A 15,364-nucleotide genomic window follows, 5' to 3' on the forward strand; every position below is an offset into this window, starting at 1 on the left:
GGGCGCATGATATGAATACCCGTTTTCACATCACATATATGTAACAAGCATCGTAGCACGTGCATTTTGAAAAATCCATAGTTTTTTCTTTTTCGTCTTTGTTTTTGTTTTTATTATCTTTTTCTATTCAAGATGCTCATTTCTGCTGTTGTTCTGCGTTCGGTTCGTTCATACTTTTTGTTTGTTTGTTTGTTTGTTTTGGAAGTACCCATTTGGATGGACGTGGTTGGATTCGAGAAAGAGAAATGCGCCGTTAAGGTGGTCATATATATAGATGTATGTGTTGATTTTGTCAATGTTAGTAGTTGAGAGGAGTTGTGGAGTGCACCAGCTATCTCATGAATATAGTCCCACAGGCTTGATAGCGGCAATGCCAACAATATATACATATACCCATGCCAGTCTCCGGGGTCGTTTTGGAAGGAATGTAGATTGCTATTCATCTGTTCATTCATTCATTGATTCATTTATTTTCTCTGGTATATTGTGTGTCCAATCTACAATTCACAGTGGTATAGCGTGAAACAATAAAATTGAAACTTCCAACACGGTACTCTTCTAGCTCTTTGGTATTTATTGGGTGCCAATCGGTTTTCTCTTTCCTTGCCTTCTTCTTCTTCTTCTTCTTCTTCTTTGCCTCTTCGTGCGTCTTCAACCATCTATCTATCCTTTTCTAACATTCTCCTGTTTCTTGGATCCTCATTCGAGTAGTTCTTTTATTCGCAGCCGCGTGTATTGCCGGCGCCAACAAATGGATGTGTATCCATTTTTCTAAACTACGCCTGTGGTATAATCATAACCATAATTAGTACCTGCCAATGCGCCAGATACTGCCCGGCTCCTATTTACTGCGATAGAGATGAAGAAGCTTTGCGATGGATGTATAATTATAACATAGAGAGAAGGGGGGGGTTCCGGTATGAGATAGGTAGGGCCGGGGCGATATATAAACAACACACAAGCAAACCAACGTATCAGAGGAAAGACGTGGGAGGAAGGGCAGGTAAGTAAACGCTAGGTGCGGACAGGCCAAAACAGATACGATAAAAATTGAATAAAAAGAAGACCAAGACAAGACAAGACAAGACATAAACTCCTCATCCAAAACCATACATACATAGCAAGACGCAAAGAAAAGGCGAAGAGTAGAATGAACGAAGAACCCAACAAAAGAAAGGAAAAACAAATATGTTCACTGCAAACAAATCCCCACAAACCCCTCCCTCGTCACCCCTCCGACTCCTTCCAAATCAAACTCCTCAATCATAGCCCTCAGCTCCTCTTCCTCCAAGCCCGTCTCCCCTAGCTCCCTCGCCACGCGCCTCAAGTCCTCCAGATCAATAAACCCCTTTCCCCCTTCATCAAACAGCTCGAAGGCTCTGAGAATCTCCTCGCGCGGGTCACGCTCCAGGATCTTGCGCGCAGTGAGTGTCTGGAAAGCAGAAAGGGGCATGAGGAGGCTGGATGGATGCGGGGGCTGTTCTGGCTGGTTGGCTCCACGCTGCCCCGCCGCCGCCGCCGCCCGCTGCTGTTGTTGCGACGGCGGTACTTGCGATGATTGTGGCGCATTGCGAGGGACACCGTAGGTTGTTAAGAGAGAGATGAGGTCAGGTTTGGAGAGGGTGAAGCCCAGTGCGCGGAGTGCGACGCGGAGCTCATGGTAATCTAGATGGCGGTCGCGGTCTAGGTCGAAGAGGGTGAACTGTGTGGCTGGTTAGTGGGTTGGAGTGGAGATGGGTGGTTTTTCGCGGGCAAGAAGGAGATTTATATGTATATATAGTTTGTAGGAGTTTTCGTTGCTTACAGCTTCGTTGATTTCTTCCCGTTGTTCTTCCGTCAAGTCGTTGAGCGGGTTGTTATGGGGTTGTTGATGCTGGTGCGGGTTTTGTTGTGCATGTGCTGGCGGGGCAGGCGCTGATTTCGCCAGCCCGCCATCCCCTCCTGCAAAGTCTCCCCGATCCCGTCGTGAGAGAACTGAAGCGCCAAATGCGAGGTGGTTATTGTTCAGAGCAGATCTGTCGGGTAGTTTCCCACCAACGTAGGATGAGCGCGGCGGGAACGAAGGATGTGCGGAAGACGAGGCCATCTAGAGCTAATTGGTATTTACTCCTTTGGTAGATGGCGGTGAGGATTTAAGGTGGTTGAAGACTGAACAGACACCATGAAAAATGGGAGTGTTTGGGGAACTTCTGCAGATATATTGATTGATGTAGGTTTGTTGACGTGGTTTTGGAATTCTAGAAGATAACTTGAACTTTTGGTTTTGCGCATCTCAAGCTGCAAGCCGGGGGAAACGCGAGTGCACGTGACGTGGCGATCAAGACGTCGTCGGAGATATCACGAAGGCTTGAGTGCTATCTATTTCCAGTTGGTAAAGTAATAATTAAATAAAGTATAAGTAATGCATTAAAATCAGGGCATTTCCTCCGGTCCTGAATACTGCCCATCTATTTTCTGTGCGACTTCTTTCGGCCGCTCCCTGAACACAATTGATACGAGTATGCAAAGGAACTTGAATGTTATGCATTTAAGACATGAGGAAACACCACTCAGTAAACCGAGGAAATGACATCCAGGTACTCGTGCTCCTACCTGAATATACCAAATTACCGATATTTGCCATAGTACACAAACTTTTGTGGTCAAGCGTTAAACCGTGCAGCATGGAATGGAAAATGGGTAAGGGTGGTACGATTAATGGAAATGGAGGCAATGTAGTGTAGAACCTGGCGGAGACGCAGGGTCTGTAAGTGGGAAATAATAAAACCAATATACTAGTCGAAGAGAAAGAAAGACAACTCATTAGAAGTAAGTGGGAAATGGATCGGCAAATGGGGTAGGTATGCATACTAGTACTATCTATTAGACGAATGTCGGCATGGCTGCGGGCACAGCCGGGACTGGTGAATGGATAGGTAACCAAAGGGCATGAGCTCAACCGAAGGTCAGCGTATTTCATACTTATCTTGCTGTCTTTAATCAAGTGAGGTCGTGTACACATTTGGTGGTTTAAAGGGGGGGATTGATACGGTCGAAGCTATAGAACCAGATGCTAGGGGTCGTTGGACCCACAAATACCAGCCTCAAGTTCGCGAGTAAACTCGTTTGATTTAAAATATACATCGACCAAGAGCTCTAGTGCAAAGTCTGAGCTATTATTTATCCGTATGTTCGACTCGGACACACGAAAGCGAATCATGACCCTTATCACCGGAATGATGACTGGCAGCTCTCTGTGCGACAGTAGGGACAATTCGCTTAGCTGGTTTGCTGAAGGAGGGAGAACATGGTATCCTTTAACCAGGGTACGAAGGGCTCACGAGGAGGCTTCGTTAGAAAGCGCTCCTTTGCGGTAGTCGGATGATCCATGGTACGTGAAAAGTTGTGAGAGAGTATTTTTATCCCTTTCCTCTTTTACCATGTGTTTGCGTCGTCTGTCTTCTTCCTGTCTCGGGGCCTTTGATAAGTAACAGAGCCATTGATGCTTTCGTCGAGGGATTGACGGTTACAAAGAACAAACGAACATCCTGCGATGAAGATTGAAGACTCGGGCCTGTTTGGTGTCCTATAGTTGATAGTTAGTATGGTATTTCCAGTTAGAATGAATGTTAGGTGGAATCTCACCAGGAGACCCGCAGCGGTAGTTAGGAACCATTACAATTGTACCCGGATGTATTTCTGGCGGCCACCTGGGCATGTTATGTCGCGATTTTTACCCGAGTGGGTGTATCCAAGAAGATGCTGCGTTGTACCAATGGGGGATGATATGACCTATATATGTCCACTTCAGGAGGATGTGAATGCGAACTCGCAATCTAGGTACCGTTGGGCAGTAGTAGGTCATCGTGATTGGGACTTTTGCGGACATAGATCACGGGTCGCCAAACTATTGGGAACAAAGTTTAAAAGAGATATAATATAATATAATAGGTACAATGGCCCCAGATTTACTCACTCCGCTATGGGAGGAGTGTATGATACGGGGTGTCAGGGCACGAGGGAAGTTGGGGGACAAAATGGCGTGGGAGTAGGGCGAAGGATGAAAACCGTTGAATCTGCTCATATTGCGCTCCATGATATAACATTTTTATAACATCAACAAAGTAAAAATAAAACTCAAACACTCTACGTTTATCAGTTCTCAAGGCACTGAGGAATCAGGAGTTAATAATATTTGAAACATGAATATGGCCGGAACAATAGAGCGTAATAGACACCCTAACATGCGGCGAATATATCTCCCGAGAGAAGGAATGGCTGCTTGCAGCGGCTTTTGACACGCGACGAACGTAGGCGGGTAAGACGTTTGCCCTCGCGCAAACCCACCCAAGTCAAGCTTGATGAATACGTTTGTGGCTCGCCCAGCGATTGTTGGTCAATGAGCGGAGACAAATGGGGTAGAGTAGGAGATGTGAACTGTGTTCCAGTGGCCGCGTCCTAGTGAGGACTTGACAGCCGTAGAACCCTGCAAGAGGTTACCTCAGCCACAACTGGCAAGATCAGATTGCAGATTAATAAGAGTATGGGGAATTGCGTAGAGATGTCCGGCCGGATACGGGCTGCGAAATGTCAGTCCTAAGGACATAAACAAAGTTCGCAAACAAAATATCCGGAGTTTCTCGAAGTTCAACCGCCACTGTATTCAACGCTATCAGAAAGGTCTGCATCTACCTGAAGCCCAAGATCGCGATCTTCTAAAAATTTTTTGCCAAGTAGCTTTTCAGGAAGATAGACCTGGGCGACTTTTCCATCAACATAGTTCGGATTATACTTGTATTCCTTCCCATAACCCATATCTTTCATTAACCTTGTCGGAGCATTGCGTAAATGTATGGGGATGGGCAGACCAGCCATTCCGGGTTCCTCTAAAACTGCTAACGCGTTGCTAAGGCCTCGATATGTTCTTGTGCTTTTCTTAGATAAGGCCAAAGCAACGGTAGCATGAGCAAGATTGATACGAGCTTCAGGCATGCCGATTTTTTCTACGGCGATATACGCAGAGGTAGCAAGTGACAGCATTGAATTGTCCGCTAGTCCAATATCCTCGGATGCAACCACGATTAGGCGTCGAGCGATGTACAGTGGATCTTCGCCAGATTGAATCATCCGTGCAAGATAATAGAGAGAGGCATCAGGGTCGTTGCCCCGAATGGACTTATGAAACGCGGATATAGTGTCATAATGTTGGTCACCGGCGCGATCGTAGACGAGGGTCCTGGTTAATGACTTTTTAAGATCCTCCCGAGTCATTCCTTCACGTCGCGATAGGTCCATTGCAAGTTCTAATAAGTTGAGGGATGTCCGAGCATCCCCATCAGCGAACGCAGCAAGATACTTGATCAACTCGTCGTCCACTAGAGGCGAGGGAGAATAATTTGGGCCTTCAACTTTCAGTGCGCGATTAAGTATCGAAACGATATCCTCGTCTGTGAGCTTCGCGAGAGTAAACGTCCGGCATCGTGACAAGAGAGCGTTTTGGACCTTGAAGGAAGGATTCTCAGTGGTAGCACCAATCAAAGTTATTTGGCCGCTCTCAACGGGGCCGAGGAACACATCCTGCTGTGATTTAGAAAATCGGTGGATCTCATCACAAAAAATGATTGTTTTCCTCCCAGACAAACTTAGCTCATTTTTCGCCTCAGAAAATAGCTTTTTACATTCCGCGACTCCGGAGTTGGTGCTGTTAATTTCCACAAATCTACTACCGACCATCTTTGCAATGACGCGCGCAATAGTCGTCTTTCCTGTTCCAGCACCACCCCAGAGTATCATGCTTGGTACCCGGTCCTGTTCAATAAGCCCGCGAAGTACTCCTGACGGTCCGACAAGCTCTTGTCCGTAGACGTCGTCTAATGATCGTGGGCGCATACGCTCTGCCAACGGAGCCGCATTTTCGAGGGCATTAGATGTCCGGCTCCGCTTCACCACGAGGCTGCTGTCCTCCTCCGAAAAATTCGGCTTAGCATTTCCGAGCCCGTTCAGAGCTTGTTCGGGGGCCCAATGGTCCGTGAACGATCGTTTCCCTTTGAGACTTTGGGTTGGTATGGAAGATGTTACCGGGCTGTCTATTTTCGATACAGTCTCAGGAGGAGCAGCCTTTCTAGCGGAGTTCTGGAAAAATGATGATACATGAATGGGCGTCTGAGGCCCTTGGGAGGTGCCATCGGTTTGGCTTGAGTCTAAGTCCACGAAGCTTTGGCAGCCAGAGTCCAGGTGGGCGTTGATCTTGTTTTGTTTCACCGACTTGTCGCAAATTGGACATATGACCATAATTGGTATTTCCTCGCGGTCCTGCTGGGCTAATTGGCAGTTAGACCAGATGGTTGTGACTTTCAAAGCCCTTCATCGAAAGCTCGCGATATAAGAACGTTGACGTGAAGGATGGATGACTAAACCTCAGGAATATTTTAAATCCGATCTTTCCCGCCAAGTTGCGAGCTTCTGTCTAAAAAGGCGTGAACTGGTAATTGGACTCAATCCTCCCGTGGTTCATGATACTTTATGAATTACTATGTCCAGTAGCCGCCTGTTCTTGTAGGAGCCTGAAGGTGTTACGCACTGGCGCGCAATGCTCTCTGCATACACATACCGCACCTTACATTCACTCCCAAGCATAAGTCGTTCGCAGTTCCCTGCAATTGCTAGGACAGCGATGAGAGGGATGTCGTCAAGCGAACCACGACGAGACCCTTTTCGTCCAGCAAAGCGTGTTGCGGGGCAGAGACAAGATGTCTGGTATTATTAAGCTGATCCGCGGATTGTCTGTTTGGTATTTATCAATTTTACTTACACGCAATTTCAGGTCCATTGTCAATGAAGCTGCGGCTGCGTCACCAGTTCAACCCATTGTAAATATGGGCCAAGGGTTTTTGTACGTATGCATGCGGGTGCACTGGGAATTTTTGTAATTTGAATTGGACACTTATGGAGGCTCCAAAAACCCACGTTCTAGTGGTTATAATCCCCCCAAGTTTGTCATCGATGCAGCAAAGGATGCCCTAGATAGGGTCGAGTGCAACCAATATGCGCCCACAAAGGTTTTTACTCCATTCACTAGCCCTGAATTTTATGTGGTTTAATTGTCTAAATTAGTCGGCAAACAGGGTTCTCCCCGGCTCAGGAAAGCTATTGCTGCCGCGTACTCGCCATTTTTTGGTCGAGAACTCAACCCTGATACAGAAGTGGCAATCACTACAGGTGCCAATGAGGGTTAGATCCCACAAATTCCTGTCTGATAATGGAAGAGGAAAAGAAAGCTAATAAGTGGCTTTGTAGGCATGTTGAGTGCCTTCATGGGATTTATTGAAGAAGGAGATGAAGTCATTATTTTTGAGCCGTTCTTCGATCAGTGCGTCTCCCCCTCCCTCTGCCACTCTCGATAACTAACTCTTCGATAGATATATAAGCAATATTGAGATGCCGGGAGGAACAATAAGATTTGTTCCTTTACATCCCCCCAAAGATGGTGCGTCGAGGACTTCTTCGGCTGCGGAATGGACAATAGATTTCGACGAGCTTGAGAGAACCATCAACTCCAAAACGAGAATGATTGTATGTTTACGATATTGACCCTTGCATCTCCAGATATTGTCCGTTTCTATCCGTTTCGTACCTGACTCTTTTAACTAGGTTCTTAACACACCGTATGTTAATTTATTTCAGTGGCTCTTCTTTGACGACCGTTGTTAATATTATGTACAGCCATAACCCAATCGGTAAAGTCTTTTCGCGGGTGGAGCTTGAAAAAGTAGCTGCGCTTTGTGTTAAGCACAACATTATAATACTCTCTGATGAGGTTTATGATCGTCTTTACTACGTCCCATTTACGCGCATAGCTACCTTGTCTCCCGAGGTTGCCGCGCTCACGCTGACGGTCGGGTCAGCGGGAAAGAATTTCTACGCAACCGGCTGGAGAGTTGGTTACCTTATTGGCCCCGAGCATCTTATAAAGTATGTTGCAGCAGCACATACTAGAATTTGTTACAGCAGCGTCGCACCGTTGCAAGCAGCTGCAGCAGTTGGTTTCGAGAAAGCAGACGAAGTTGGATTCTGGGACCAGAGCAGAGCAGAAATGAGAGCAAAAATGGACAAGTTCTGCGAAGTGTTTGATGAGCTCGGTATTCCTGTGAGTTCCGAATTCCTCCGTTGTGGTACACCTCGCTATACAAAACCTTCAGCTCTCCTGGTGCTAATACTCCCCCCGAAAAGTATTCTGATCCAGAGGGGGGATATTTTGTCCTTGCAAACATGGCTACCGTCAAGTTTCCGGAAGATTACCTTTTTCCTCCACATGTTGCAAACCGTCCCCGCGATTTTAAACTGTCCTGGTTCCTTATTCAAGAGGTCGGTGTTGCCGCTATCCCGCCGACAGAGTTCTATACGGACGCGAATGCCCATATCGCTGAGGATTATCTGCGATTTGCCGTGTGCAAAAATGATGACGTTCTGGAGACTGCAAAAGAGCGCTTGCGTGGGCTTAAGAAGTACATCGTCCGTTCATAATTTTCGGATGCAAATACTTTCGGGATCGGAAGGCTAAATAAAAACCTTAATTTTTTGAAAACTTAATCTACATCGGTTTGCGTATTTACCGAGTTGCTAAAAGATTTTTTTTAGGTTATAGAATGTTTTTTTCTGAGCTATGTCACCCTTCATAGAATTTCATGGGCATATCTAACCACATTGCGTGTAATTATTTAATTTTCTACTCAAAAATCCCGGCCCCTGTAGTTAGTTTTTCTTCCCTTTGGAGCTCTGGCTGGAATTACTTGAAAACGCCTCAAAAAACGAACAAAAGCGGAGCTCGCGCTGGCCGCTAAGCTCCTTTGAGTTTGGTATCCTCGAGAACTTCAGAGGGAGAAAAAAGCATGAAGGCGACGGACGACAGGCCAGTTACACTGAAATCAACCGAAGAGCTACTGGTCCCGAATATCGATTTGGTTATTTCCATGCGCGACTTGGTGGGCCAAATCGATCCTCCTTCTTACCTGCGAAGTATTTCCTTTTCATCGCCGTCCACCCCTGCATCAACGCATGAGATCATGGGTGACCAACATAATATTTCCCAGATTCTGGCAGCCTTAGGTATTTCTAGCACCGTCCTCGTCGGAGTGACAGTCCCATTCTCGTCTGTTTGCTTACCCTTTTCTTACCGCTGGTGCCAGCTGCCCACCAATCTACGAGCGTCGCTGGACATACATCCTCGCCTCAACAAGGGCACATGCCTCTAAATGCATTCTCCGGAAGTTACCATCCCTCAGCGGCATCTGCAAATATCGCCAATTACTCTTTGCCTCCTCCCGACAGTACCGGGAGTTTAGATATCAGCGGTATCAAGCCTGTCAATACCGGCTCAGTGAGTATTGCGGACGCAATTGCCAAGGCGCGAGGAATTGCTGCAGAGAAAGGTATATTACACGATCAGAATAGAGGTATGGTATTGCGTATATACATATTCTTTGGTTTTATAATTAGCATTTCCCCTGTTCTTGTGGAGCCGTTTTGCACATTTGCTGATCAGGGGACCCTCTCAGGGTCTCCTCGGGGAATAGATTCAAGACGAGACCCACGATCGTACCATCGTTCGCAATCTCCACAAAGAAGTCCTTCACGAATTACACGCGATATTTTCCGTGATAATTATAACCCATATCGCGATGAGCGTCGTACTGATAGACGCGCTGGTCCGAATGAGCGTGGTTATACGCGGGATCGTTCTTTCTCGCCTCGTCCAGCTGGGCGGGCACAGGAACCATACTCTCCCCAATCATCACCGAGACAGTACTGGGGGACGGATGACCGGCCTCCTCCCCAAGGTCGTAGACCGGGCAGTATGGACGATAATGTTGAAACCATAAGCGTTGAGTCTAGTTTGGTTGGCTTGATCATCGGTCGCCAAGGGGAGAGTTTGCGACGAATTGAATCAGATACTGGAACGAGGATACAGTTTCTGGATAATGCCGATCCCAGCAGTTCAGTGAGACTTTGCAAGATTACAGGAAGCAGGGTTGCGAGAGGAGATGTGAAAGCGGAAATTACGCGCATTATCAGCGAGAGCAGCGCGTCCCGATCAGGCACTCGGACAGACCGCCCGGGCCATATGCCACCCAAAGCTACCAGTCAGTCTGCCCAGGACGATGAAGATGCCGTGCGGATTATGGTTCCTGACCGGACGGTCGGGCTTATTATTGGCCGTGGAGGCGAGACTATCAGAGACCTCCAAGAGCGAAGCGGATGTCATGTGAACATCGTAAATGAGAATAAAAGCATCAACGGGCTTCGACCGGTCAATCTGATAGGGTCTCCTGATGCTACGGAGAGAGCAAAAAATCTGATTCTCGAAATTGTCGAGAGTGACACTCGACAGCTTGCGAACCCAACGCAGCGCGAACCACGCGCAGCATATGGAGGAGATCAGCCTGGAGGTGGACCTGGCGGGGAGAAAATCAACGATATGATGTTTATTCCACCAGATGCGGTTGGGATGATTATTGGAAAAGGTACAATTACAACCTCAATTCCTCCTTCAATTAAGGGGCTTCCGTTCAGTGTTAATAAATACATGCAGGTGGAGATACAATTAAAGAAATGCAGGCCGTTACTGGTTGTAGAATCAACATTCAGTCACCGGTAGGCCGTGATGCTGATCGGGAAGTAACTTTGGTTGGGAGCAGGGGTGCGATCGAGGAGGCAAAGAGGATGATCATGGAGAAGATCGACAGCGCAGTGAGTAGCGAAAATTTTACCCATCCCGAATCGCATGATTTTATTCAGTGGTATTAACTTTCCCAACCCAGGAATACAAAGCTCGTTCTCAACAACCTCAGCGACGAGATGACTCGTATGGTGACCGATATGCAAGACCGCAGCAGCGCCAGGGCCAGCAGTACTACCAGGACTACCAGGATCAGAACAGAACAGCCGCACAGCCCCTCACTCAGCAACATCCCCCTCAGCCTGGTGCGGAGGAGGACCCCTATGCTCAATGGGGAGGTTACCAGAACTATATTGCATGGTGGTATGCGGCCATGCAACAGCAGGCACAGCAGCAACAGACGGGACAAGCTCCACCCGGCCAGTCTGAACCTCCTGGCCCTCCTGGGGTCCCATAAACTTATAGCCAAGCTCCTGGTGTTACAAGTGGGTAAACTGTGTCCAAACATTTTTACCCTCCGTTTTGATTCCCTTAATCCCACCCCCTAGAGCATCAGGCACCAGAAGTGCCTCCACGAATGTGCGAAACAGGCGTGGAACATGCTGTCGAGTTCTAATGTTCTAGAACGTCAACATTCCTGTCCCTTTCCTCTACTTTTCCTTCAATTCCACTTTGTTGAGTTTTGCTTTTGCTGTTTCCTCTTATCACATTGCTTTCCTATGTGTCACAAAGAAAATGCGGATTTTCAACGGATATCTCAACTTGGCGGATATGGATTTAATAATATAAGTTCTTATGGCTACTGGAGTTATTTAATCCTTCGAATTTTGTTTTTTTGTTTTTTTGTTTTTTTTTCATTCCCCCACTTTTTTTGGCATTTATTCCCTATCTCGTCTTGTTGTGCAGTGGTACTGTTGATGGGGAATGACAGTTTGTTTACGATTGATCATTATTACCGATGTAATACAACAAAGTAGTTATATTGTTGGTCGATACTTACCTTCCCCCGGTTCTCTTCCTTGGTCCCATTCCTTTGTGAGTTTTTTAGCCATATTGGATTGAACAGATTATCTCATGTCTTTTATATTGCCACATACTATACATTGACTCTGTAACTATGTAGGCCATGGTTTGCTGGGTTAAATATGATGACATCATCCGATGCGTTTAACTAAGTTAAGTTAGAACCAAGTTCTTGACGGAGCCGCGTGTTTATGTAACCGCCCTTGGCATTTGATTCATTGGACGCTGTGAATTTCCTGAAACGTTTCAAAAAACAGCAAACAACAACAACAACAACAACACATCCACAATCGGTGGATATGAATAGCCATTGAACGGTTACTCGCCAGGCCACTGACAAAGGATCAGGTATCCTTCCAGAACCTAGAATTATCCTGAAACGCCAGATCTATGCCATGGGAAATCCCAGGTCCTCCACGGCTTATTGTGTTGCTGCTGTACGCGCTGGGAGGGTTTCAGGGTATACAATCGGGCACCAGCTTTGGCGCCTGGCTATGACCTGGATACCGAAGCCCTAAGGTCAGATCCCCAGCTTATGGCCTGTCTGGTGGGTCTTTTGCGCCCGTCCTTCGATGGGCGCCAACAGGTCCCTGGTTATTTTTGCAGAACTGGCCACTGGCAGTCCGCGCATGCTTGAGAGTGCTCAATTCTTCAGACACTTGGAATGTGTTTCAAAACGATAAGGTGGCTGCTGATTTGCTTGCGGGTTGCCTACAGCTAAATAAAGAATGCTTGTCACCACAGAGCTTGCTTTCTTCCCCTTGACAGAGGCTCGACGGGGAGTTCCGTTGATCTTCGGCATGTAACGGTGCTGCCGCTGTGCTGCAGAACAGTTCTCGTTTGGCTGTTTTCCGAAATATATTGTTCGTTGACTACCCCCTTGTGCTGGCATTCACAGTAGATTTTTAACAATCCTTTCTGTTCCTTCTCATTGTCTTTGTGGTTTTGCTGTTTTTCTCCCCTCAATGGATTTCTTTTGTTTTCTTATTTTTGGCTGGCCCATTCAATAGACTTGAATAAACACCAACTTCGGGAACAATCTTTGGATATAGTTCTATTGCGTTCTATTCTCCTTTCACTTCTTGTGTATCAATCACCCTTCTATTCCCCCCATTATTGGTATCCTGATTCTCTTAATTTTTATTTTAATATTTTCGTTCTGCTATACCCTTAAAATCTTATATCTCTTAAACGGCAAAGTACCTCCAACTGCTTCTCTTCAGTACGGCCTACTTCTCAATTAATATACCAAGCGCTGGTCGTATCCAATCCTTGACTCCTTTTTAAACCAGTCTACCATGAAATTCTCTCGATTCATTCCGCGGTCACGGACCCCAGGTCTACCTGCGTACGGCGAGCAAGATCCTAACACATTCGAAAATGGCTACCGGCCGTCACCGCCCCCAGGCGCTATCACCCCTTATCTCGGACTGCGATCTCGTTTATCACAAATTTGGTTCAATCGATGGACCATACTACTGCTGCTCATTCTCGCTCGAGTACTTGTAGCCATCGGCTCTCTAGATGGAAACCTGGTCTCCGCAAAGAGAGAGGCTTTGTCCGCTTGCTCAAGTGTAGAATCCGTGGGTAGCACCATGGCCTCGATGCCTCATTATATGGCTCAGGGAGTCAATGAGTTGACCGCGACAGGGGTGGAGAAGGCTATCAATGGGCTTATGTCGATGCTCGAACTTACTGTCACCGGTGTTGAAGAGATATTCGTTTTTTTCGTCAACGTTATGACCCAGACATACCTTTGTCTTATCACGCTGGTTGTGGCTGGAATGATGAATGCTGCCATTGACGTCCTGAAAAAGGCAACTGAGTTCCTTGATGATATCACCGGCAAGCTCGGAAATGCCATTGGCGATGGCATCAGCGTCTTCGAGCATGCAATTAACGGTTTTGGCGATGTTATCAATATGTTTGGCACCAAACTCCCCAAACTCAACCTTGATGGTCCAATCAAGGAACTAGAAAATCTCTCATTACCGGACGGTTTGACGGACGATCTCAATAAGCTGAAAGAAAAAATCCCGAACTTTGAGGATGTCAACAATTTTACAAACAATGCTCTCCGCATGCCCTTCGAACTTGTGAAAAAGCTCATCAGAGATGAAATCGACGATTACAAATTTGATCGATCTGTATTCCCGGTGCCAGCGAAGGAGCAACTCCAATTTTGCAATGAGGAGGGTGGCATCCATTCTTTCTTCAACAAATTGGCGTCGCTTACAATCACTGCTAAGAAAATCTTCATTGGCGTGTTAGTTGTCAGCGCGATATTGGTCTGTATCCCAATGGCGTACCGTGAAATGCGAGCCTGGCGTGGTATGAAAGAGCGATCTTCCTTGGTTCGAAGAGATGCTCACGACCCCATGGATGTTGTATACATCGTTTCAAGACCTTTCGCCTCAACGGCTGGCCTAAAAGCCGCAACTTGGTTCAGTGGACACCGTAGGCAGGTGCTTGCGCGATGGGTCGTTGCCTACGTCACATCTCCACCAGCGCTTTTCCTACTCTCCCTGGGTGTTGCTGGACTGTTCTCATGTGCTTGTCAAGCCATGCTCCTGGCAGCTGTGAAAAAGGAGGTCCCTAGTCTCACAGAACAGGTCGGCCAGTTTACTGAGAAGGTCGTTTTCGCTCTCAACAACGCCTCCGAACAATGGGCAGTCGGCACCAACCGTGTCATCGACGATACGAATGATGATATCAACCAAAAGGTCTTTGGTTGGGTTAACCAAACGACAGGGTCAGTCAACAACACCCTCAACGTCTTTGTCGACGAAACCAGCAACGTCCTCAATCGAACCTTTGGTGGCACGATCCTCTACGAACCAATCAAGGACGTCCTACATTGCCTCATCGGCCTGAAAATCGAAGGGGTCCAAAAGGCCCTGACTTGGGTGTCTGTACATGCCAAGGTGGACTTCCCAAACTTGGCCAACGACACATTTTCCCTACGTACCCTCGAAAAGCTCTCCAAAGACAACGACTCAAATGCAGACAGCTTTCTCATGAACCCGGGCGATAAGACCACTGACAAGATCAGCGAAGTAGTCCAGCGTGTCACAGACTCTGTAGAATCTGGTATTCGAACTGAAGCCATCATCTCGGCTGTTATCATCTCCATCTGGTTTGCCGTGCTCCTGATGGCTATCGTTCGAGCTCTGACGCTCTGGTACGGTGCTGACAAGAACCGTGGCGACGGAAGTGGTGATTCTGAATTTCCCCACCCCGAAACGTTATCCAGAGACGCGGCGGGTTTCAGTGATATTCCTCTTGCAACTCCAACTCATGTCAGTCCGGGAATGGCAGACACTTCGGTACCGGTATACACCACAAGACCTCCCCTACAAGCCTTCAATGGGGATTATGATGCGGAAGATTATTATCAGGAGCAGAAGCTGGGATTTGCTGGCCAGCGGGAGTTGAGAAGGGACGTCGAAGGCCATGCACGGAAGAGCAGCTATGGAGAGGTTGAATATACGAGTGATGTTAAGAGATAAGTCATCTCTGCATTTTAACTTTTTTTTTCTCACTGTGGTTTTTCTTTTCTTTTCTGTCCCTTTATTTTGAAATATACTTCTTTTTCAAGTGTGTTTGTTACCATGCATTGCCGGTATTGGCGTCCTTCTCCTTGTATGGCATTATTCTACTCTCAATGATTCTCCTTCCTTTGACTCC

General features: G+C 47.0%; 3 protein-coding genes across 3 annotated transcripts; 2 read left to right on the forward strand and 1 right to left on the reverse strand.

Moving 5' to 3' along the window:
• Positions 1 to 4,626: 4,626 nt before the first annotated feature.
• On the reverse strand, positions 4,627 to 6,270 carry HCBG_03507 (DNA replication ATPase; the record flags this gene model as incomplete). The annotated part of the gene is made up of 1 exon (XM_045430556.1): positions 4,627 to 6,270. One exon carries the CDS (start codon positions 6,268 to 6,270, stop codon positions 4,627 to 4,629), a length of 1,644 nt encoding a protein of 547 aa, XP_045288699.1.
• Positions 6,271 to 6,496: 226 nt separating this feature from the next.
• On the forward strand, positions 6,497 to 8,710 carry HCBG_03508 (aminotransferase class I and II; the record flags this gene model as incomplete). The annotated part of the gene is made up of 9 exons (XM_045430557.1): positions 6,497 to 6,735; positions 6,803 to 6,871; positions 6,953 to 7,037; positions 7,104 to 7,209; positions 7,276 to 7,348; positions 7,398 to 7,551; positions 7,630 to 7,643; positions 7,702 to 8,125; positions 8,209 to 8,710. The coding sequence occupies 9 exons, from the start codon at positions 6,569 to 6,571 to the stop codon at positions 8,500 to 8,502; spliced, it is 1,386 nt and encodes a 461-aa protein (XP_045288700.1).
• A 157-nt stretch (positions 8,711 to 8,867) lies between these two features.
• On the forward strand, positions 8,868 to 11,111 carry HCBG_03509 (KH domain-containing protein; the record flags this gene model as incomplete). Its single annotated transcript, XM_045430558.1, has 4 exons — positions 8,868 to 9,084; positions 9,534 to 10,499; positions 10,568 to 10,725; positions 10,797 to 11,111. The coding sequence occupies 4 exons, from the start codon at positions 8,868 to 8,870 to the stop codon at positions 11,109 to 11,111; spliced, it is 1,656 nt and encodes a 551-aa protein (XP_045288701.1).
• Between the last annotated feature and the right edge of the window lie 4,253 nt (positions 11,112 to 15,364).

The sequence above is a fragment of the Histoplasma capsulatum genome, assembly GCF_000150115.1.
Source record: "Histoplasma capsulatum G186AR genomic scaffold supercont2.4, whole genome shotgun sequence".
Lineage (NCBI taxonomy): Eukaryota > Fungi > Ascomycota > Eurotiomycetes > Onygenales > Ajellomycetaceae > Histoplasma > Histoplasma capsulatum.